Source organism: Erpetoichthys calabaricus, chromosome 1 (genome assembly GCF_900747795.2).
Source record: "Erpetoichthys calabaricus chromosome 1, fErpCal1.3, whole genome shotgun sequence".
In the NCBI taxonomy this organism is placed as follows: domain Eukaryota; kingdom Metazoa; phylum Chordata; class Cladistia; order Polypteriformes; family Polypteridae; genus Erpetoichthys; species Erpetoichthys calabaricus.
The window spans coordinates 314,265,539-314,289,523 of record NC_041394.2 but is presented as its reverse complement, the minus strand read 5'-3'; the positions used below and the strand labels follow the sequence as shown (position 1 = coordinate 314,289,523).

At 40.4% G+C, this 23,985-nt stretch overlaps 1 protein-coding gene across 3 annotated transcripts in view; it reads left to right on the top strand.

Moving 5' to 3' along the window:
• Window positions 1-23,985, top strand: part of slc41a2b (solute carrier family 41 member 2b) — a 115,086-nt gene that overhangs the window by 25,171 nt on the left and 65,930 nt on the right. For all 3 annotated transcript variants that reach the window (XR_007935291.1, XM_051929059.1, XM_051929063.1), the window contains exons 3-6: window positions 6,445-6,552; window positions 8,494-8,565; window positions 16,356-16,500; window positions 21,929-22,075. Coding sequence is in view for 2 of the 3 variants with exons in the window: in XM_051929059.1 (XP_051785019.1) it covers window positions 6,445-6,552; window positions 8,494-8,565; window positions 16,356-16,500; window positions 21,929-22,075 (472 nt within the window). In the remaining variant the exon portion in view is untranslated. The remainder of the gene's footprint in view (window positions 1-6,444; window positions 6,553-8,493; window positions 8,566-16,355; window positions 16,501-21,928; window positions 22,076-23,985) is intronic.

The following is a 23,985-nucleotide window of genomic DNA, read 5'->3' as shown; positions in this document are numbered from 1 at the left end:
GCGAACCAGCAAAAAATCCGCGATATATATTTAAATATGCTTACATATAAAATCTGCAATAGAGTGAAGCCGCGAAAGTCGAAGCGCGATATAGCGAGGGATTACTGTGTGTGTATATATATATATATATATATATATATATATATATATATATATATATATATCCATCCATCCATCCATCCATTTTCCAACCCGCTGAATCCGAACACAGGGTCACAGGGGTCTGCTGGAGCCAATCCCAGCCAACACAGGGCACAAGGCAGGAACCAATCCCGGGCAGGGTGCCAACTAGACGGTGCAGTACCTACCCCTGGACGCTGGATGGCTGCCCCCCTGGGTTGGAGCAGTGTCTCAGCCTCCCGTAGGGCTCCATGGGAGATGGAGTTCTCCACAGCCCTTTTGGGATCTGGGGTGGCCGCCAGGGGGCGCTGCATGGGCTCCTGAGCCCAACTGGTTGAATCTTCAGCCCCACCTGGGAGTGCAACCGGAAACAGGTGATCAAGCACCTGGAGCACTTCCGAGTGGGCCATAAAAAGCCCAAACCACTAATCAGTGGCCAGAGTCGGGAGAAGGAGGACAAAACTTGTGGAGGAGTAGTGGTGGAAGAGAGGAGTGTGGTGATTTACATTTGTGTGTTGTTTGGGACTGTGTTGTACCTATGGGGATTACGGGGAAGACGTGCCCCACAGGGGAAGAGAAATAAAAAGTCTTTCATTTTTATACGAGCCTCCCGTGTCCAATCTGTGTCGGGTTGGGCGCTTATATAGCGCCTAGTTACAGCCTTCAAACCTTCTATGATGAATGAAAACTTTGGACGCCGTTTTCCCTTGCCCGGACGCGGGTCACCGGGGCCCCACTCTGGAGCCAGGCCTGGAGGTGGGGCTCGATGGCGAGCGCCTGGTGGCCGGGCCTGCACCCATGGGGCTCGACCGGGCACAGCCCGAAGAGGCAACGTGGGTCCCCCTTCCCATTGGCTCACCACCTATGGGAGGGGCCAAGGAGGTCGGGTGCCGTGTGAGTTGGGTGGTGGCCGAAGGCGGGGACCTTGGCGGTCCGATCCTCGGCGGTCCGATCCTCGGCTACAGAAGCTGGCTCTTGGGACGTGGAATGTCACCTCTCTGAAGGGGAAGGAGCCTGAGCTAGTGCGCAAAGTGGAGAGGTTCCGGCTAGATATAGTCGGACTCACCTCGACGCACAGCTTGGACTCTGGAACCAATCTCCTTGAGAGGGGCTGGACTCTGTACCACTCTGGAGTTGCCCCCGGTGAGAGGCGCCGAGCGGGTGTGGGTATACTTATTGCCCCCCGACTTGGAGCCTGTACATTGGGGTTTACCCCGGTGGACGAGAGGGTAGCCTCCCTTCGCCTTCGGGTGGGGGGACGGGTCCTAACTGTTGTTTGTGCGTATGCACCGAACAGCAGTTCGGAGTACCCACCCTTTTTGGAGTCCCTGGAGGGGGTGCTAGAGGGCATACCTTCTGGGGACTCCCTCGTTCTGCTGGGAGACTTCAATGCTCACGTGGGCAATGACAGTGAGACCTGGAAGGGCGTGATTGGGAGGAATGGCCCCCCCGATCTGAACCCGAGCGGTGTTTTGTTATTGGACTTCTGTGCTCGTCACGGATTGTCCATAACGAACACCATGTTCAAGCATAGGGGTGTTCATATGTGCACTTGGCACCAGGACACCCTAGGCCTCAGTTCGATGATCGACTTTGTGGTCGTGTCGTCGGACTTGCGGCCACATGTCTTGGACACTCAGGTGAAGAGAGGGGCGGAGCTGTCAACTGATCACCACCTGGTGGTGAGTTGGCTTCGATGGTGGGGGAGGATGCCGGTCAGGCGTGGTAGGCCCAAACGTGTTGTGAGGGTCTGCTGGGAACGTCTGGCAGAGCCCCCTGTCAGAAGTAGCTTCAACTCCCACCTCCGGCAGAACTTCGACCACATCCCGAGGGAGGTGGGGGACATTGAGTCCGAATGGGCCATGTTCCGTGCCTCTATTGTTGAGGCGGCTGACCGGAGCTGTGGCCGTAAGGTGGTCGGTGCCTGTCGTGGCGGCAATCCCCGAACCCGTTGGTGGACACCGGTGGTGAAGGATGCCGTCAAGCTGAAGAAGGAGTCCTACAGGACCCTTTTGTCCTGTGGGACCCTGGAGGCAGCTGATAGGTACCGGCAGGCCAAGCGGAATGCGGCTTTGGTGGTTGCTGAGGCAAAAACTCGGGCGTGGGAGGAGTTTGGGGAGGCCATGGAGAACGACTTTCGGACGGCTTCGAGGAGATTCTGGTCCACCATCCGGCGTCTCAGGAAGGGGAAGCAGTGCAGTGTCAACACTGTATATGGTGGGGATGGTGCGCTGCTGACCTCGACTCGGGACGTTGTGGGTCGGTGGGGGGAGTACTTCGAAGACCTCCTCAATCCCATTAACATGCCTTCCAATGAGGAAGCAGAGCCTGGGGACTCAGAGGTGGGCTCCCCCATCTCTGGGACTGAGGTCACCGAGGTGGTCAAAAAACTCTTTGGTGGCAGGGCCCCGGGGGTGGATGAGATACGCCCGGAGTTCCTCAAGGCTCTGGATGTTGTAGGACTGTCTTGGTTGACACGCCTCTGCAACATCGCATAGACATCAGGGACAGTGCCTCTGGATTGGCAGACCGGGGTGGTGATCCCCCTCTTTAAGAAGGGGGATCGGAGGGTGTGTTCCAACTACAGAGGGATCACACTCCTCAGCCTCCCTGGAAAAGTCTATTCAGGGGTCCTGGAGAGGAGGGTCCGTCGGATAGTCGAGCCTCGGATTCAGGAGGAACAGTGTGGTTTTCGTCCTGGTCGCGGAACAGTGGACCAGCTCTATACCCTTAGCAGGGTCCTGGAGGGTGCATGGGAGTTTGCCCAACCAGTCTACATGTGTTTTGTGGACTTGGAAAAGGCATTCGACCGTGTCCCTCGGGGAATCCTGTGGGGGGTACTCCGAGAGTATGGGGTACCGGCCCCCCTGATAAGGGCTGTTCGGTCCCTGTACGATCGGTGCCAGGGCTTGGTCCGCATTGCCGGCAGTAAGTCGAACCCGTTTCCAGTGAGAGTTGGACTCCACCAGGGCTGCCCTTTGTCACCGATTCTGTTCATAACTTTTATGGACAGAATGTCTAGGCGCAGCCAGAGCGTTGAGGGGGTCTGGTTTGGTGGGCTCAGGATTGGGTCACTGCTTTTTGCAGATGATGTTGTCCTGTTTGCTTCATCAGGCCGTGATCTTCAGCTCTCTCTGGATCGGTTCGCAGCCGAGTGTGAAGCGGCTGGGATGAGAATCAGCACCTCCAAATCCGAGACCATGGTCCTCAGCCGGAAAAGGGTGGAGTGCCCTCTCAGGGTTGGTAGCGAGATCCTGCCTCAAGTGGAGGAGTTCAAGTATCTCGGGATCTTGTTCACGAGTGAGGGAAGAATAGATCGACAGGTGGATCGGTGGGGCATCCGCAGTAATGCGGGCGCTGCATCGGTCTGTCGTGGTGAAAAAGGAGCTGAGCCGCAAGGCGAAGCTCTCAATTTACCAGTCGATCTATGTTCCTACCCTCACCTATGGTCATGAACTATGGGTAGTGACCGAAAGAACGAGATCGCGAATACAAGCGGCTGAAATGAGTTTCCTCCGCAGGGTGTCTGGGCTTTCCCTTAAAGATAGGGTGAGAAGCTCAGTCATCCGGGAGGGGCTCAGAGTAGAGCCGCTGCTCTTCCGCATCGAGAGGAGTCAGATGAGGTGGCTCGGGCATCTGATCAGGATGCCTCCTGGACGCCTCCCTGGTGAGGTGTTCCGGGCACGTCCAACCGGGAGGAGGCCCCAGGGAAGACCCAGGACACGTTGGAGGGACTATGTCTCTCGACTGGCCTGGGAACGCCTTGGGATTCTCCCGGAAGAGCTAGAAGAAGTGGCCGGGGAGAGGGAAGTCTGGGCATCTCTGCTCAAGCTGCTGCCCCCGCGACCCGACCTCGGATAAGCAGGAGACAATGGATGGATGGATGGATAGTTACAGCATATATATCTGTATGTATGTATGTATATGTATGTATGTATGTATATACTGTATATGTATATGTACAGTACACCCCCAAAATTCGCGGGGGTTACGTTCCTAGAGAACTCGCAAATTGTGAAAAACCGCGAAATTTGGATGTAGTTAAAAAATGCCTATTTTCATAGTTGAAACCCTAAATATGCCCCCAAAACACTTTAATTTCAAACTCAGCTTAATACATTACCTAAAAAAAAGAATGTAAAGGTAAACCTGTATACTGTACTGCTATGTCTCCCGCAGTTATAGAATGTAAAGTACTGATGTTACCGCTGCATGTACTGTAGTTCATGCAAGCGCATTTTCATTTCCAGAAGCCTTAGAAGGTGCAGGGCGTTTTGACGGCATCTTGGGGCTTTAACCCTTAAACTGCCACATACTTGGGGGTTAATGCATCTCTGGACGCCAAATACTTTTTTGCTGCACTTTAAGTAAATGTCACAATTTACAAAAAAAAAGTAAAATTTTAATAGAACACATTTTTTTTCCATGCAAAGATCATCACAATTACTACAACACTGATCATTTTACTCACTGCTAATGAACTGTAAAAACTATTTAAAAAACTACTGGAACAATATGTACAAGGTGCAACTGACGCCATGGAAGAAATCACCGAGCCAGCTGCACTTGAACTGGCTGCACGCAAACACACAGAGGGTAAATGCTGACGCTGTCTCAATCCCAGAGACAGGCTGCAGTGTGTTACGTTTGGATGACAGAATTGCACAGAACACAGGAGATTGTAGAGACAGGAACTTTATTCAAACTCTTCAAACAAACAAACATGTCTCTTTCAGAAGTAAAACTAGCTCAGTATGCAGTTAGTTATCGATTAAAGAATAGACAAACATCATAGGGGAGCACAACCCCCAACAGGAGCAGAGGATGTCTGGGGGAGGAGAGAGAAACAAAGCCATCAGCCAAAAAGGACAGGTGCTGTTCAGGCTTTTAAGTCAGCTCCTGTGTGCTCGCAAATGGCACTGGGAAATAACTATAGCTGGTTGTGGTGGTTTAAGGATTAAGAGGAACAAAACGGAAAACACAAGAACACTCAGCTGGAGATGCATCACAGTCAATCAGCAGCAAGGAGAAATGAATAATGCTGTAGCGTTAAAAAGATGAGCAAAAGCATTGAAGAATAAAGTGGGTCCAAGTGGAGCATTGTTTTAAATATAGGCAGAATGGCTGACAGGCCTGTGCAACATGGGTATGAGTTAAAGGGGGATTCATGAAGACTGGAAAAAGGTGTGCTCATTTCAGTATACAATGGAAAGGGTGATCAACTCACTGGAATGTGGAACATATCGAGTGGTCAAGCTTTTGGAGCTTTGGAGAAAATGCTACAGAAAACAATCAGGGATCAAGGGAAAGTTAGCAAAATTCAGTTTGGTTTCATGGTTGGAAAGGGGACAATGTTGTAATCTGTGTTTTCAAGAAAATGCTTGAAAAGCAAAATGTAAAGGATAAGGATTTACATTTTGCATTTGTAGATCTAGAGAAGATGAGAGTGATCATATGGATTATTGGGATATCACAGGCTTGTCATGAAGGTTGATTCTGAGTTAAGAGATATATTTGGTGTAGTTTCCGTCAGTGTTGCACTGAGGAGAAACAGACTAAGGTGGTTTGGGTATGTGAGGCAAAGGGCAGAGGATTCTTTTGTGTGGAAGTGCACCAAGATGTATAGGGGTATGAGGCCCAGAGTGTCATCCAAGAAGATGTGGTCAGAGGTAGGATTAGTGCTGGTCGATAATACAATAAAGTTAAATATCGCAAAATAAGTTTTCCTCAATAGAAACATAAATCATGGTCAATAGAAAGTCAGTAGACTTTCCATCCATGTTTTGACAGACAACACGAAAAGCCAATGATAATGAGAATAGTGCTGCACCGAATGAATCATGTGGCTGGAATAGAGTTACAGCCACATCAGTTTAGGTTGATGCACACAGCACAGAGCATAACAGCTGGCAGCAGTCCATGTGCTAATGTTTTGTTGGAGCAGCCGCACACACCAGTATGTCAGGAGTGGTAGTGAGATAAAAGAGTAAATGACAACAGAAAATGTTAACAAAAACTCCATCTCAAGGGTAAATTTAACATAAATATTAAAGAATATATGTTCATGTTAAGAACTATAGATATACAGAACAAGTTCTAGATTAGTGTAGTGTCTTTGGTGTCATCAAATCTCAAATATAATGTTTTGGAAACAGAGTAACTGATTTGCGTGTTCTCATCAAAATTGGTCTTATGTTATGCTTTGGTTTACACAATGAGGATTGAGCATGTTTACAGCATTCTTTTCTGAAGATGTTTTATTAATTCATCTTTTTAAACTAACTTAATTCTCATTATCCCCCTTCTCATTATGTTTTTATAAAGCACTGGGAGGCCTTCAAGAATATCACTGAAATTTTCATCTTGGTTCCAGCACTTCTAGGTCTAAAGGGTAATCTAGAAATGACTTTGGCATCAAGATTATCCACTGCTGTAAGTTAAAATTTTTATGTAATTTTTAAATAGAAAAAGAAATACGTAATGTTTCTTTTGGTAATTTCCTTTAATGCTTGAAATACCCATTGTTTGTTTTAAACTATGACTTTCTTTAAATGAGGTCACTTGATTGTGTTATGGTTGAAACACTATTAAAATTATTTTCTTTCATAATTACTTTTTGTCATGACATCCTACTATAAATTTGTTAAGTTTAAATGTAATAGTTTGAGTCTTAAATTTCAAAATTGATAATAGTAAATATACTTTAGGAAGTTATAATCAGCAGTTCATGATAATTTGCATACTCATCATTACATTCACTGACTGTTATTTTTCTTTACATCATACAGTAACTACATAGCAAGACTATGTTTTCTGTGTGAACGTATTATTTTCTGGTTTAAATCATGTGCTGACAAATGCACATTAATAATAACACATACATTGTTTGGCAAGCAAATAGAATTTTAACATAATTTCCTCAGACCAGCATAATTAAAGTCCGGGTTGCAAGAAGCCGGAGACTATGCTGACAGTACAGGGTCCAAAGCAGTAAACAACTCTGGCTCTTCTCCATTGCAGGGCACATTCATTTATACACCTACAGTTACATTAACATTGGGTGAATTTAGAATTGCAAATTAACCTAAGTTAAGTATCTGTGGAGGTGTGGGAGGAAATCAGTAGTACCCCTAAAGAAAACCCATACATGAGGAAGATATGGAATCTCTACAGAGGCAATGACCAGGTGTGGGATTCAAACCCAGGATGCTGGGTCTGTGAAGCAGCAGTGCTAATCAATGAATTACTTATTATTTTAGTCATCTGGTTTCTTCCCCCATGTAATTAATCTGTATTCCCCACCCATTTATCAATCAGCCACAACATTAAAATCTGCCTGATTTTGTGTAGGTCTCCAGCGTGCCACCAAAGCAGCTTTGACCTATCATGACATGGACTCCAGATGACCTCTACAGGTGTCCTGTGGTATCTGGTACAAAATTTTTAGCAGCAGTTTCTTTAAGTCCTGAAAACTGCAAGGTGGAATGTCCATGAATTTCACTTGTTTTCCTAGCACACCCCTCTAATGCTTAATTGGATTGAGGTCTGTGTAATTTGGAGTCCAAGTTAACATACAATAATGGGATATATAGGGTCTGCAACAATCCTTAGGTAGGTGGTACAAGTCAAAGTAGAATCCGCATGAATGCCAGGAACCAAGGTTTCCCAGCAGACCATTGCCCAGAGCATCACACTGCCTCCGCCTTTTTGCCTTCTTCCCGTAGTGTATCCTGCTGCCATCTCTTGCTCATGTCAACAACACGCACACACCTAGCCATCTACATGATCTTAAAGATAGGCACTTTAGGAGGTGGATAGGGGTCAGCATGGGCACTGCGGCTATGCAGCCCTATAAGTAGCAAGCTGCAATGCACTGCATGTTTTGATACCTTCTTCTCATGGCCAGCATTAAGTATTTTAACAATTTTTGGTTTTCTATAGGATTGGACCAGACACGCAATCCTTCACTCCCACATGCATTAAGGTGCCCGTGACCCTGTCACTGGTTCACCAGTTGTCCTTCCTTGTGTCACTTTGAACAGGTACTAAGCACTGCATACAGGGAACACTCCACAAGACCTGCTGTTTGTCCATTGCCAAAGTTGCTCAGACACGTGTCCATTTTTCCTGCTTCTAACATATCACCTTCAAGAACTGATTGTTTACTTGTTGCCTAATATATCTCACCCCTTGACAGTTGTAACATGATAATCAATGTTATTCATTTCACCTGTCAGTGGTTTTAATATTGTGCCTGATTGGTGTATATTGCAGCTTCTTCAAATAGAATGCTCCAATGGCATTGAGGTTATTTTGCTAAATTTACATTTGGTTTATGTTTATGCAGAATTTAAGGGCTATTTCTTTTTACAGGTAAATGTTGGAAAGATGGACTCTCCTATTGAAAAATGGAATCTAATAATAGGAAATCTGGCACTTAAACAGGTAAAAGGTTGATTCTAATGTCAGTGTCATTTGTTAATTATGTTAATTACAGCTATCACCACATTTAACTTATTTATAGAAATGCTGAATCTTTAAGCTAACCTCAGATAATGTGGCCTATGAGTGCTGCCTGTACCTTATTATCTTTATTTATATTTATAATATGATTTATTATTTTATGATTTTTATTAAGAGTAGTTTTGTAATGAAGAAAGTAATACAAGTTAAACTGTATACTTCCTAGTAGGTAAATACAAAAACTCTACTCCTGCTTCTCTTTTATCCCGTGCACAAGTATGTCCACCTCTGGAGTGTTAAGTGTTATGGAGAGTAAACAGATAAACAGAACAAGAAATAGTAAGGAAATTAACAGGTATAAAAAATTATTTTATGGATCCTCCATTAAGTGTCCAAATGTGAAATGCACTTGCTGACATGCACATGGTGAAGTGAAAAATGAATACAGGAAATTGCGCACAGCAACAAATACGTGAAGCTGCTCTTTCCGTCTGTTGTATGTGGAGAAAAATGTGGGATTTAAATTTTGTGGGTTCTTGCAAAACTGATAAAAAGATTCCCAATAATGCATATTATAATGTTATCAGCTTTACAAAAAGTATTACACCATGCAATGATGTATTTGCTGCTTTTCCATCTAGAGCCCAAGGCACCTAAATTAAGATGCTTAATTGCTGTTTGCAAAACTTAATCCTGGCATATGAAGAGGTGCCACTTTTAGACTTTTTGTGAGGTGTTGCACATAATATGGCACTATAGATTGCCTAGTACAGGTATCCTTTTGTTTATGTAGTTTTGTGCTTTTTCCATTTGTTTCTGTTTTCCTTGTTGTATTTATTTTGCCAGTAGTTAAATCATGCTTCACATGAAGCTTATACATAATAAGTGAAATTATATGTGTACTGTAATCATGGATCACATAATTGCCATTTGGTTTTATTTTCTGCATTGCTTTTGGAGTAAGATTTTCTGGAAGATGACACATGTTATATGTTTGTTGCACGTGCAAAAAAGTTCATTGTACTCTGTACTTGTGACAATAAATCTGAGTTGTACTGATTACATTGCATTACACTTTTTGTAAAATCAAAACCATTTACCACCTGCCACTAAATTCACAATATCAATCAACACTTAGCATTACAAAATTTCCATGGCGTGGACAATACAACTGCGGTGGGTTGGCACCCTGCCCAGGATTGGTTCCTGCCTTGTGCCCTGTGTTGGCTGGGATTGGCTCCAGCAGACCCCTGTGACCCTGTGTTCGGATTCAGCGGGTTGGAAAATGGATGGATGGATGGACAATACATATACTTTTGAAATAACAAAATAGCAGATAATGTGAAATATTTAAGCAGTAAGAAGCACCATAAAACAATAATGGTTTTATTTTTTTATTGTCCATTCTTAATTGCTCCTCTTCTGAATATATTAGAGAGAGAGAAAAAAATAATTGAAGATGGTGTGTTTGAGTTGATATAAGCAGTTAGCAAATTTTAATGTTTTCTTGTCAGGAGATATTTATTCAGGTCTATATACTATTGTAGAGCAGTGCCCTGTACCACTACAGATTCTTTCCACAGAATATATAAGTAATGGAAAAATTATTACCAAGGAGGTTAGTAATATTTTAATAAGCAGACAAACATTTTTCCTTTTTATTTTTTATAAGTTACTTCTAAATGAAATTCCAGAAAAGGATAAAGCAACCTACTAGTTGTCTGCATTTGTTGCTGTGTACATTTTTTCCCTGTTTCATGTGTCACCAAACTCGAAGAGCATTTTCACTAAACCTGTTTTTGATGAAGCGTTCTTAATTTTAGCTGTAGGTATCTTTAGGGAAATTAATTGAGTTGTAAAAGTTCTTCTCAGAAATTTTTCCTGCTAAGACTCTTTTGTAAGTGTATGAAGAGAATGTTGGATATATCTAGCAAAAGTAAACTATTGCAAGTAACAGACATTTAAACAAAAGAAATAAACTGCTCTGCATCTCTTAAAAATGTAACTGGAAATGCTGCACAAGCAAATAAAAATAACAGATTTGAAGAAGCCAGATATACAGTAACTTGTGAATTAAATTAAATGAAGTGGCGAGGGTATTGGCTTTTTTGTTTTGAGAAGGCTCCTGCATTATAGAAGGCAGTTTTGCAATAGGATGTAATTTTAAGGCAGAAGGTAAAGTAGTCAGATTGACTTGCATTTGCTTGTCACACCACATGGACTTCAGCCAAAGGGTATTTCAGGACCTAAGCACCTATGATAGGGATCAAGAAACAGCAGGACAATAAGAGAGGCAGACAAGAGAGGGTCTTATTGAAAAACAAAAATGTACAATAAGTAAGTAAAAACAGTACCAGGTGCTTAAAAGCAATAAATAAGTGATCATTTAAAAATGGCAACACTATGCCTTTAAAATCTGTACAATGCATAGTTAAATAAATTAATTAAAGAAATCCAATATTGCACAAAATAAAGGCAAAATGTCTTGCCCACAAATGGAAAAATGAAGACTAAGGTACAGAAAAGTGACAGCAGGTGGTCAGGACTGAGGCATCAAAATTTAAAACTTTTCCCTCTAAAAGAAGGCATTTTGTCTGCCATGAGATGCTTAGAGAGTTGCCCCCAATGCTGAGAAATACAGGCAGATGCTTATCGATCATGCAGTGCTTTCAGAAAGATTTCCAATCAATCCCAGGTTCAATCTTCAGCATGACAATAACCCCTAGCACACATACAGTATTTGCTTTCTGCTAGTGATCAAGAATCTCCCCAGTGTGCTTTTCAGAATGTGCATCAGGGTTTTATATATGCACTGTAATAATAATAATAATTCTTCGCATTTATGTAGCGCTTTTCTTGCTACTCAAAGCGCTCAGCAATTGCAGATTAAAGGCCTTGTCCAAGGGCCCAACAGAGCAGAGTCTCTTTTTGGCATTTACAGGATTCGAACCGGCAACCTTCTGATTGCCAGTGCAGATCCCTAGCCTCAGAGCCACCTTATACATGCAAGGATAAATGTTGCTCCGTCCTGGCTATTATTTGATTTTTAAAGATAAGTTAGACATTTTTTAATTACTGCATATTAATTTGCCACATGAAATTGTATTCTAAAGTGAGCTAATCTAGTCTGCTCTTGTGTTTTACAATGGAGCTAATGACTACTCTGGGGACCCATTGAAAAGAAAAAAAAAATCCTTGAAACTCATGTAATGTATCCATTTTCAGGCCAAAAATGTTATTGAGTATTGATCCACATCTTCAGATTTACACACATGTTGCAAAACAGTGCATCCATGTTGTTTTTTATGCAAGCAAGTGATTAAAAAATAGTTAGGCTAGTCAACACTAGGGGGCTCTGCCCCCTGCTCACTTCGCTCGCCAACCCCTGGTGTTGGGAAATTACAAAGAGCGTGATGTATGAATGAGATATAGCATAGTGTGAAGGTGTAGATGACGCATATAGGAAGCAAACAATAAAGTGTTTGGTACAGTGTAAAGGTTTATTGGAAAATTTCTTTGTACACAACATTAGTAGAAAAGATGGTGTCTTGTCCTTGAATGAGTATTCTTTGGCATGGAGCATTTATGACCTTAACTTTAACGTCAGATGAACGTCGAACTCGTGAGAAGGCCACATAAAGTTGCCCATGTCCAAAAACGGGCTCAGAGAGGTAGATGCCAACCTTGTCCATGGTTTGTCCTTGTGATTTGTTGATGGTCATGGCAAAGGCAGGTCTAATGGGGAACTGTCGCCGTTTAAGTGTAAAAGGTAATTCCAGGTTAGAACTTGTAAGGTCATTTCTAGGAATTAGAACAGTATTGTTAGCGTGTGAACCTGTAAGAACAGTTGCTTGAATAACATTGTGTGTCATGGTGTTGACGACTAAACGTGTACCATTGCATAAACCCTGTGTAGTGTTAAGGTTTTCTAATAGCATGATTATTGTTCCGTTTTTAAGGCTAAGATTGTGTTGTGGAAATCCGGCTGGGTTAATAGTGTTCAAATATTGTAAGGGGAAATTAAGATGGTCATTGTTGTCATCAGAGTCAAGTTTGTCAGAGCTTAGAAAGAGCCGTGCCTCTTCAGGAAGTAATGAAATGACCTGGTTATTAATGTGATCAACATTAATATTTTTTGGACATAATATAGTCCGTTGTGTTAAAAGGGGTATTTGGTCTAATGAGATTGCTGTTCCAAATATCTCCGTAAGTAAGTCGTCGCAGATAAAGGGTTGAGGAATTGTAATAATATCTGGGTGAAGTACATCTGTATTGGTGAGTGTAGCATCTCCCAGTTGTAATAAGCAATTGTTATATTTGGGATCTGGACATCGCATGTTTTGTACTAAGTGTATCTTTTGAAAGCAATGCCAATTGTCCGCGTAACATTTTTTTGAAGCGCGTTGTAGGTGCCGACGTAAATTTTTTTTTTTTGATGCGGGTGCATGTTTGTGGTCCCGTTACTCGAGCCGTCTAGTTTTGTACCCGTAATCGTGAATTGATGACTTGTTTGATCTTTATCGTTAGGAATATGGATAAGTAATAAGGAGGATCGCACTCACTGTTAATATGCGGACTGTTCGTTTCTTCGTATTATCACCAATCAGGTCTCGCGCCTGTATATGTACTGTATTGTAGTTCGCTCTCTTGTTGTTTATGTATGACGTCGTCGCGTATTTTAAGGTGGACTGAACAATAGCTGAGCGCATGGCATGTGGAGCAATAGCTAAGCACTGTCTAAAATCTCCTCGTAATAAAAGTACCTTTCCTCCAAAGGGAAAATTATTATTTATCAACGTTTGTAGAAGTTTATCAATGGTGTTGAGTAAGTGACTGGATGCCATTGTAAATTCATCTATAATTAATAGTGTGGCAAGACGGATGTCACGTGCATTGTTACTGTTCATTTTCATAGTGGATACCGATGTTTCTGTGATTGGGACCGGTATTTTGAATAAGGAGTGACATGTGTTTTTGGAGCCGAGACATTTTTTCTTCCGCGGTTTCAGAAGCGCGTTGTAGGTGCCGACGTGATTTGTGCATATTTGCGTTCTTGATTTGTTTCAGGGTGCACTGTTCCAATGCGATGTAATATTTGTCCACATACGCGAAAGCAGTATGGGCCATTGCCTTTTGGTGGCCTGATATTTACTCCGGTAAATGCAAAAGCAAATGAACTATTGTAGGATCTAATGCAGTTCGTAAAGTTTTTACTTTCAGGTACTTCGTTAGTTAGAAGCTTCTGTAGATATGCAGGATATGAATGTAAAGGAGGCAGTCTAATTTGACCCTTTTAACAACAACGTGTAAATTCATTACTTGTATTGCCATTTGTTTTTTCAGGGAAGTTAAGTGAATGACAATGATTGCAAATGACATTCATTAATTCCAATGAATTTTCATGAATAGTGGACTTATTATTGAACGCGTTGTCAGCTAACTGGCGCAATCGTTTAGCAGGTGTCTGTTGTTGATGTCCGTGACGTGTATGTTTTGCTTGTGCCGTTTGAGAGGCGCGTCGTTGTATGTGCAGGATTTGGGACGTGCTATTCTGGAGCTGTAATTGATTTGCCTGTGCTGTGTGAGAAGCCCGTTGTAGTTTACGGCGTTCATTGTTTGTATTGAGCCTTGCCCGTTTTTGTATGTCAGTTAGTCGAGCTTTCTCTTTTTGGAGCATTGCCTGCTTGTTTTCCGGAATTTCAGATGCGCGTTGTAGACGTCTGCGTTTATTTATTTTGTCCCTTCGCTGCCGTTTTTGTATCTGTGAGACTCGAGGTGTTTTGTTTTGAACCCTTGCTTATTTGAGCTTTGCGTTTTTGGAGCCGAGACATTTTTTCTTGGCGCGTAGCCTCACTTTTTTTTTATCTCTGTTAGTGGAGGGGGTGTTTGTGTGTGGTGGGTCTGAATCCTCTTTTTTGTGTGCGTACCGTTTCGTGTGCTATGTGGCGCTTGCGTCTGACTCCTTTGTTTTTGGTTTTCTAGGGGCGCGTCGCCTCGCCTCATTTCTTATTTCAGTTACTGGAGGGGGGCTTTGTGTGTCGTGGGTCTCAATCCTCTTCTTTGTGTGTGTTCTGTTCGGCGCCTCATTTCTTATTTTACTTTGCTTTCCATCCGGTTCTGTTGCTTAGGTGTGGGGGGGGGGGTTGTGGGGGCGCCTGCGCAGTACGTCTTTTGCGTCCATCCGGTTTACTATTCTCGTTTAGTAATATGGATAGTAAAATGCTATTATGGTGTATAATTATATGTAAAAAAAAAAACTCTCCATTATCTTTGTAGGATCACCTGTGTTGTATGTTTGATCTGTGCACATTTCATCCAGTCCCTAATGTGCACCATTAGAAGAAATGTGTTTTTTCTTGAAATAAATTTCATTGGGTCAGCTGTATTGCTGGAATAATGCTGCAATTCTGCCAGTTTCCCATGATGCTGCTGTTAAATTCATGTAGTTTGGTTCTTTCCTAGGCAACTTGAGCACAAATTTAGCTACAGTGTACATTGCTCCTGGATAAGGGTGTTCACTATCAGAAAATATGCTACTAGCATACCTACATATATATACCTATATATCATATATGCATATATATACTCCGAATCGCGACTGCCGCGTCTGTGGACTGCTTGTCTGTCACCGAGGCAATCACAGGTTCATAGCGCAGCAGTATAGCGCAGCGAAAAAAACTACGTGCCATATAAGATTGTGCTATATGCGCCTGTTGCCGATGGGTGATGCAAGGAACAGTATAACTTGGCCACTGACCTGGCCCTGACTATGCCCGTTTGCTGTGTCCGTGTATAGGAGAGTGTTAGCTCCCGCTACAATAAATAACCCTGCTCTTCCTGTTTCATGCTGAATAAAGCTGGTTTTGCTAAAGCACTGAGACGGTGACTTACACATCACAATACACACACACATATATATATCCATCCATCCATTATCCAACCTGCTATATCCTAACGCAGGGTCACGGGTGTCTGCTGGAGCCAATCCCAGCCAACACAGGGCGCAAGGCAGGAACAAACCCCAGGGAGGGCGCCATTTGGAATGGCTACAGCTTCAGCAAGCCAGTAGTGTGATGTGTGGGTCACAGACTTGAACAAGAAAGAAGGTGAGTCCAGGCTCACAAAAAATCAGCTTTATTGTTGGGAAGACAGGAACATTCTGAAAGCATTTGTTCAAATGGGAGCTGTCACTCAAACACATGCAAAGTACAAGCAGGGATGATGCATCATCCTGCATTCCCTACCTTCTCAGATCCAAAGAACAGATAACCTTCCTGAACAAGTGAGGAGACAGAAAAGTGAGCATATGGCGAGGTCAGCAGCTGGTTTCAAATGTTCCCTGCATCAACCATCAGGCGACAGACGTGTCACGCGGCAAGCCTGTGAACTTGCAGTTGCATCTTTGGTGGACAAGCAATCCCTATCTGCATTAGCACAGTTTCAGTGCACAGTGGAGGTTGTTGGTGTCTCAAAAATCTCACAATATGTTATATGGCAGAATTAAACAAGAATGTGTGAAATTACATAACTTCATTTTACATAATAAAAACGTGTTTTGAGTGTTTGCAATACACGTTATAGCTTGGTTTTGGACTCTATAGAATTGTTTTATGCTCTTAAGATTTCACTATTGTGTTAATATTTTCTTGTAGAGTAGCAGTAATGTAAACGGAAGTTACAGGTTAATTGTCAGAAGTAGATTATTATTTTCTCTTTGATGGTGTATTTTGGGCTTAACGGTGGTTTTAATTTATATTTTTTTTTTGTTTTAGGTCCAAGCAACTGTTGTAGGATTTCTTGCAGCACTGGCAGCTGTAATTCTGGGCTGGATCCCAGAAGGCAAATTTCAGGTTGACCATGCTGTACTTCTGTGTTCAAGCAGTGTTGCTACTGCTTTCATTGCTTCTCTTTTGCAAGGTAAATCTCTCCCAAAGAAAAAGAAAATTATGGCCTGCTTTTTCTGTTTGTCCAAAAAGACATGTCTATCTATGGTGTTTGTGTGTAAGTGTATAAATGCATGTATACAAAATTTTACTTATATATTTATATAAATGTATGTGTGTTCCACGCAAAGGTTTGGACTGGACACCCTTGGTCAAATTATATATTTTGTTGATAGATAGATATTTAAACAAAAAAAAAATAGTAAATACATCTTCAACAACAAACAAACTTAAGCAATGGCATTTTTATGAAAATGTTAATATACTGTTACAATTTATTTGATTAACCAAAAAAATGTAAATAAAAGAATAAATGTGGCATTTAAGTTTGGACACTCTTTCAATAGTAAGGTCTCAAATTTTATAACTTTAATCTGGTCTGGCTTAGCTCCTTAGGTGTTTGGTCAAGAATTATATTTAGGATTGATCATCCAAAGACAGTTTCAGAGCATAATAAATTATTTATCTCATCAAACATTGTGCAACACTCCATAACCATAGGCTCTTCTAAGCAACTCGATGAGGATAAGAAGATTAAAGTAATTGATGCCAACAAAGCATGGACAATCTATAAAAAGAAATCAAAACTCTTCCAGCTAATAGTTTCTCAGTCTGCTATGTCATTAAGAAGCATCAATTAATGGGAACCATTAAGTTCAAGACAAGATCTGGAAGACGAGGAATACTGACAGAACAGCTTGTGTACTCTCAGGAGGCCAAAGCAAACCCCAAGCGACCTGATGGTAGCTTTAGCTGAGAAAGGAGTAGCAGTGCACTGCTCTGCTATGCAGCATTAGTTACATGGACACGACCTTCATGGAAGAGCCACCAGAAGGAAACCTTACTGCAGTCTCATCACAAAATACAATGTCTTAAGTATGCATAATAGCAGAAGCATTATGGAATGAAGTGATCTGGACAGATAAAGTTAAAATTGAACTCTTTGGTAACAATATTAATGAAAGGTTTCTTTAGAGAATAAAAGTAGCAGAATTTTAAGAAAAGAACAACTTGCCAACTGTTAAGTATGGGGTTGAATCTATTATACTTTGTACAAGTAGGGGCAGTGTGTTCAAACATCATTGAGTTTTAGAATTGAAGACCATCCTCTCCCCTCATTCATTGGCCAGACATCCAGCACAGTAATAGCACATTCATTGGCTAACATTGCACTTTCACATGATATAAATATTGCAGAGTGTGGTCTGAGAGGGATGCACAATGAGAGATTAAAAACAGAGCTACTGATTATTTGCCATTAATGCCTGCTGTTAACATGTTAAAAATTTTTGCAATTAAGTTTATTAACTCAGCTACTAAATGTGTTAACCTGATCCTGTTAATTTGACCGCACTTCACACGTAATAAAGCAGTGCCAAATTAAACCAACTTTATTAACATCAATAGCAGTTGACTGATGCTTGATCGTTTTCTTTGTTGATTCTTAATAATGAACTTTATTCTCACGCACCAGTAGGGTTGCCACCTGTCCCTTATAATGGGGCATCATTTCATTTTGGAACATAAAATGGTGCGTACCATATTAAATTAATAAGGGACATGGTTTGGCTTGTATTTTTGTACACATCATTTGATAAATGCACTAGCTGTTCAATGTGCAAAGAATAACTTGAGAACAAATATAAATCAAGCCAGTTAAACAAGTGGAGTGAATGAGTTTAATTTTTGTATTGAACTAACATTATAGACGGAGTATAGTATAGTCAGCATCATCCTTGCCATTATGCTGCACTCACACATTGATGGTGTTTATTAAAAAAATAAATAAATAAATAAATACGTATTTATACGTTGCGCAGTATCGGGAAATGTTCAGAACAAGACACTATAGTACATGCAGTGTTCTCTGCTAATGCAAGTCTGCCTGAAAATATAACAGGCTGTCAAGGTATGTCTGAGTGGGTAAAGATGTCCATCAATCAGCCCTGTCCCTGGTGACAAATGCACTTGCCATCAAGCTTTTTCAGTGTCCCATGGAGGGATATCTGACCTGAAACAGCATGGTGAACATACTACCCATGTCCAAGCAGCTGAAGAGCAGAAGACACAGAGTGGAATTGCTTTGTTCATTATACCTCAGTTACACTTCCAAAAGCAGACATGGTATGTTGTTGTTTAATTAATTGCATATTACCTACTGTAGCCTATATTATATTGTAACCAATAAAACTAGGTAATAATCAGTGCAAATTAATCATGTTAATATTTCTACTCATGTGTGCTGTAGGTTAAGATAGTCAGACTTATTTTATACTTATATTTAAATTTATTTACTTAGCAGACTAACTTTTATCCAAAGTGTCTTACAGAGAAGTTCAGTATAATCGAGTAACATCAGTCTAGGGACTGGTTTGAACAGGTTTAGCAGGACAGGGTAAAAAAAGCTGATCACCACAAGTGAAGAACTTTAAAGCTACCATAACAAAAAGTATCAATTAACAATATGACAGATAACCACAGAGAAAAAACATTAACAGTTTGACAGATATTCACAGAAGAGTAGGGTTTTCAATCGCTTCTCATACAAATTGAGGGAGTCAGTTGTTTGGGTGGAGGTGGGGAGCTCATTCCACCAACTAGGAACTACAAAAGAAAAGAGTATGGATTGAAAGATGTGCCATTGCCAGACGCTGTTCACTAGCAGGCCTGAGTTGATGGAGAAGTTAGCATAGCACCTCACTAGTTGCTGACCCTTTGATTACTCTGTAGGCCAGCATCAAGGATTTGAACTTAATGTTAGTACAGGGGGCCAATGTATCAACCTGAAGAGAGGAGGGACGTGTGCACATATTGGCTGGTTGAATACAAGACAGGTCACTGCATTTTAGACCATCTGCTGTGGCTTGATGGCACATGTGGGTCCTCCTGCTTAGTAAGTAGTTAGTTGCATTAATCCAGATATGATCAGAGCAAAGCCTGAACCAGAAGTTCTGCAGCATAATCAGCCAGATAAGGTCAGATTTTGCTCGTTAGATAGAATCATACAGTGAACAATACATTCAATGATAATGTGAAATTTAAACATCTAAATAAATAACTCAATCACAAGGGTGGGCAAAATATGGTCCCCGGGCCGCATGCAGTCTGTGATGTCAATTTGTGTGGCCTGCACACAAGTTTTAAAAGTTTTGTGATTTTATTAACAAAAATGACAAATTCAGTACACAATCAGTATGTGCTTAGGTACACGTGAACAAATGAGCACGCTCAGTAATGTTACAAGTGTACAAGCATAGGCTTGTGTTTACAGAAGTGAAGTCATCCAAGTGCTGTATTATACTTCAAAATTTGTTATCCCTAACAATGAGTGCTACTGTGAAAAAGTGTAAAACTGAAGATTACTGTTTTTAGGCAATTCAGTTTGAAGAGATATTTTTAAACAAGGCCAGTAAGTTTGCAAGTAATTTATCAGAAAGTCAATTACAGGAAGAAACTAATTTATTTGCTGCTTTATTTGTGTACCAAAATTATATAGTTATATGACTAATAAATGTATTTTTGTGTGGAAATAAAATTCATTATTTAGTAAATTTAGATTTTTGTCACATGCAGCCCACAAGGGACCTTACAGATATCCTTGTTGCCCTCGGGAGAAAAGTTTGCTCACCTCTGACTTATCAGATACATATTTAGAATTTTTTTTCAATCTGTCCTTTACTTTTTAAAAGTTCAATCTATACACATTTTCAGTTGAAATAACGACTCCTCATTCCCTGGTAAAAGCTGTGGAGTTGACTTGTGTGTATCATGCAATTGAGCAGAATGTGAGCTATAAAAGTGCTGATTTTGCACAAAAGCTGACCATGATTTTAGGCTCCTGTTTTTTAATACAGGGTATTTAATTTTTTGTGTAATTGTTAGTTCTTTTGGTATGTTGTCTTGCAATCAAAACCGTACATATTGTTTTTCCTCAATATTATAGTACTGTATTATTGTTTCAGGGGGTGTTTGGTGGTTGCCGGGCATTGTTTCTGTTACACAAAACTGTTAAATAAACTAATTGGAATAATTAAATATGCATAGTAAAATGATTATTAAAAATGTTTTGTATTAGGAATTAATCACAAAGTTATTTCTGCTTTATAGGAATTATGACAAAAAATTGTGATTAATATGCATTTAATTTCAAGTAAAAATTTTAATCACTCAAATAATAAAATTTTAATTAAACCACAGCCCTAATTAAAAGTCTGAGATATCCTGAATTTAATCAGTCTGAGCAGAATTAATTACAAGTATATTTAAAACAGGAGTAGGAGACCAAGGAGTGAAGGGAAAGGTAGCAAAAGTTTCATCAAAGTTTTAGTCTCAAGTTCACAATGCCACAGACTGAGCTGGAAGATACAGGCAAAGGAATGGATCAGCCAGGACCTCTCAATGGAGTATCTGCTCCAGCCAACAGCAAATGTGGGAGAGAAACTACAAATGCACCAAGCAATGAGAAATCACCGCTCTCGGGCAGCATTTCTGAACCGAGCTGACCCTGCTGTCAATTACTTCCAACATCCCCTGTGAGTCAACAACATCAGCTCAAGTTGGATACCAAACTCCACCTTCGAAACATGGAGAAGACTGAAACAAGCTATCTTTGCTGAAGGTATTGCTTGCTGCACAAAGGGTAAAAATAAATTATGTAAAGTAGGATATAATGAAGAATATAGCAGGAACACACATTAGAATAGACAAGCAGCTTTCTTGATATAAAAGACCAGGAGAGGAGGTACATTTAAGTAATAACTTTGATGTAAACCTAAAACAAATCTAGCAAAAATTGATGAAAACATACAGGAAAATATGAGCAAAATTGAAGATAAAATCAGAGTATTTGTTGCTCACCTAGAAGAACTTAAGCAAACATTTATGACTCATAGTGAAGAAACAGAACAATAAACATCCACCGCTGACAAGAACTGCTGAAGAATTTGAATGCAAAGTGCCTTGTGATAAATTAGCAGCATTTGAAGATAGATATAGAAGGAACAATGTCAGAATCAAAGGACTTCCTGAACACCATGAAAGTCTAAACCCAGTGAAATTCATACTGGAACTATTTACCAAAGTAACAGGAGAAGACTTTAAAGACACTGAGATCTCATTGTATAAAGAATGTTGTGATATCCAGTATAAGTAACAGATAAAAAATATTGTATATACAGTCCTTACACCTTATTACAGATTTTTTTTTTTACTTTTCAGATTAAATACAAAACTTGAATTAACAGTGTAAAAACATAAAGCAAAACCACCTTTGGTTGTTGGTATAATTGATTTTTAAATTAAGATTTTATGCAAACTTTTCCTATATGGATTTTGATTGATGCTTTTCAAAACCAATTTGGTTAGAATTTCTCATAAAGTACAAAATTTATTCCTCTTTTAAGGTATTATCATGGTTGGTGTTATTGTTGGATCCAAGAAGACTGGAATTAATCCTGACAATGTTGCCACCCCAATTGCTGCAAGTTTTGGGGATCTTATAACTCTTGCTATTTTAGCATGGATCAGCCAGGGTCTTTACAATTGCCTAGGTAAGTTTTCTTTGTCATAAATGTCAATAAATGTAGAGAAATTATTTTTAACTAAGTAAGAAACCACCAGTTTTGATGTGTGTGAAATCGCTCTGTTGTATGCTTATTATGTGAAGACACAGGTAATGGTCATTATTCAGTACTTTTTCTTATTTTGAACATCAACATTCCTTGTACAAAATTTGTACCAGGACAGCACAGTAGGGCAGTGGTTAGTGCTACTGTCACTTTGATTCATTATTCTAGTTTTTCCTTCTGCATCCTCAAACACATGCAGCTTAGGTTCACTCTAAATTGGCCTGAGTTTGAGGCATAGTTGTGTGTTTGAGTAAATGTATGTTTTTTCCCTTGTTTAAGTAAATTTAGTTATTACTAATATTTAACTCCTTTAACTAATTCTTTAAAGATACAATGCGAAAAACATGATAACATTTAATTGATAATTATGACTGAGTGAAACATACAAGTGAAAATTAATTTTATTTTTAGAACAACTTGGTAAATATGAACTACTTTCAAAAAGATTATGTTAGAACAATGCAACATAGTTTTCATGCCCTTTCAGTATAATGACATTGTCAGCAGAGTAGAATTTTGTGCTTAAGCATAATAGCTTAATACTTGTTACATTTACCCATTGGAGGATATTAATATGTCCATTACAGTTTTTCACAATTGCTTTGCTTCATGAAACATTCTTAACATTCTCACTAGTTTAAGTGAAATTTTACACATTATATACAATAGGCAGAACACAATAGTTAATCAACAAATCTGGCACTCACACAAAACATTGAAGTTGTATTACAAAAGCAAATAATTCCTTCAGTTAATTAGTCAGTGTCACCAAAACAAAAAGTGCATTTTACATCACATAAATCACAACAAACAAAATGTTTAGGCACACTATTGTAATGTCAGACATGATTGCAACGATGTTACCGTAACAGCATAACCTTACAAGCCTCTCTACATTGCCTGTGCTGAACAAAACAAAAAAAAAATCACATACATGACTGTAAAACATGTTACTGGAACACACTCAAGACGGTACAATGCACCAAATAGCCAAAAGAAGAAATACTCCCAGCACTGTATACACAACAGCAAAAAAAATATCCATAAACCGAAAATCACAACATTGTACTCAGCTAAACATCATGCAGAATTTAACAATGTTCACTGGAAATCTTCACTTGAACCTCTTGTTGCTCACGGCTGTCTGGCCACATATTTTCATCCACTTCGCACCTTATATTTTCTGTTGCAATATAACGTGGAAAAATTCTTTTTGAGTGGCACACCCACTCCCTATGACATTCTGCTGGTATGTCCAATGGTCATATATTTTCTATATCCATTCTGAAAAGAATTCCTTGATTGGATTCAAAAATGGAGCATAGGGTGGGAGGAACACCATTTGAATCTTTGAGTGAGGACTGACCCATTTGTGGATAGCATTGATTCTGTGAAAGCTAACATTGTCCCACACAATTACATAATTTGGCAAGTCTTTTCTGACCAAACCTTTCTCCTTTTGTGGAATGAGATTCGTGTACAGAATGTCTAAGAAGATAACCAGTTGTTGAGTGTTGTAAGGCCCAAGTATGGCTCTAAGGATGACCACACCATTCTCTGAGATGACAGCACACATTGTAATATAGCCTCTTCGCTTGCCTGGGACATCTACCATTGCTCATTGACCTATTACATATCTTCCGTATAATAGTTTTGTTGGTCTTAGTGCAATTTTTTGTGTAAATTCTGTGGGCCACTTTTAAATGGTTTACTCATACTTGCACTGTTTGATCTCAGTAATACTTTGGTGATTTTAATGTTTTGGTGTTATTTTACTTTAGTTTTAAGTATATAAGACTAGTTTTCCTTAACTATTGTTTCCATCAATCTCA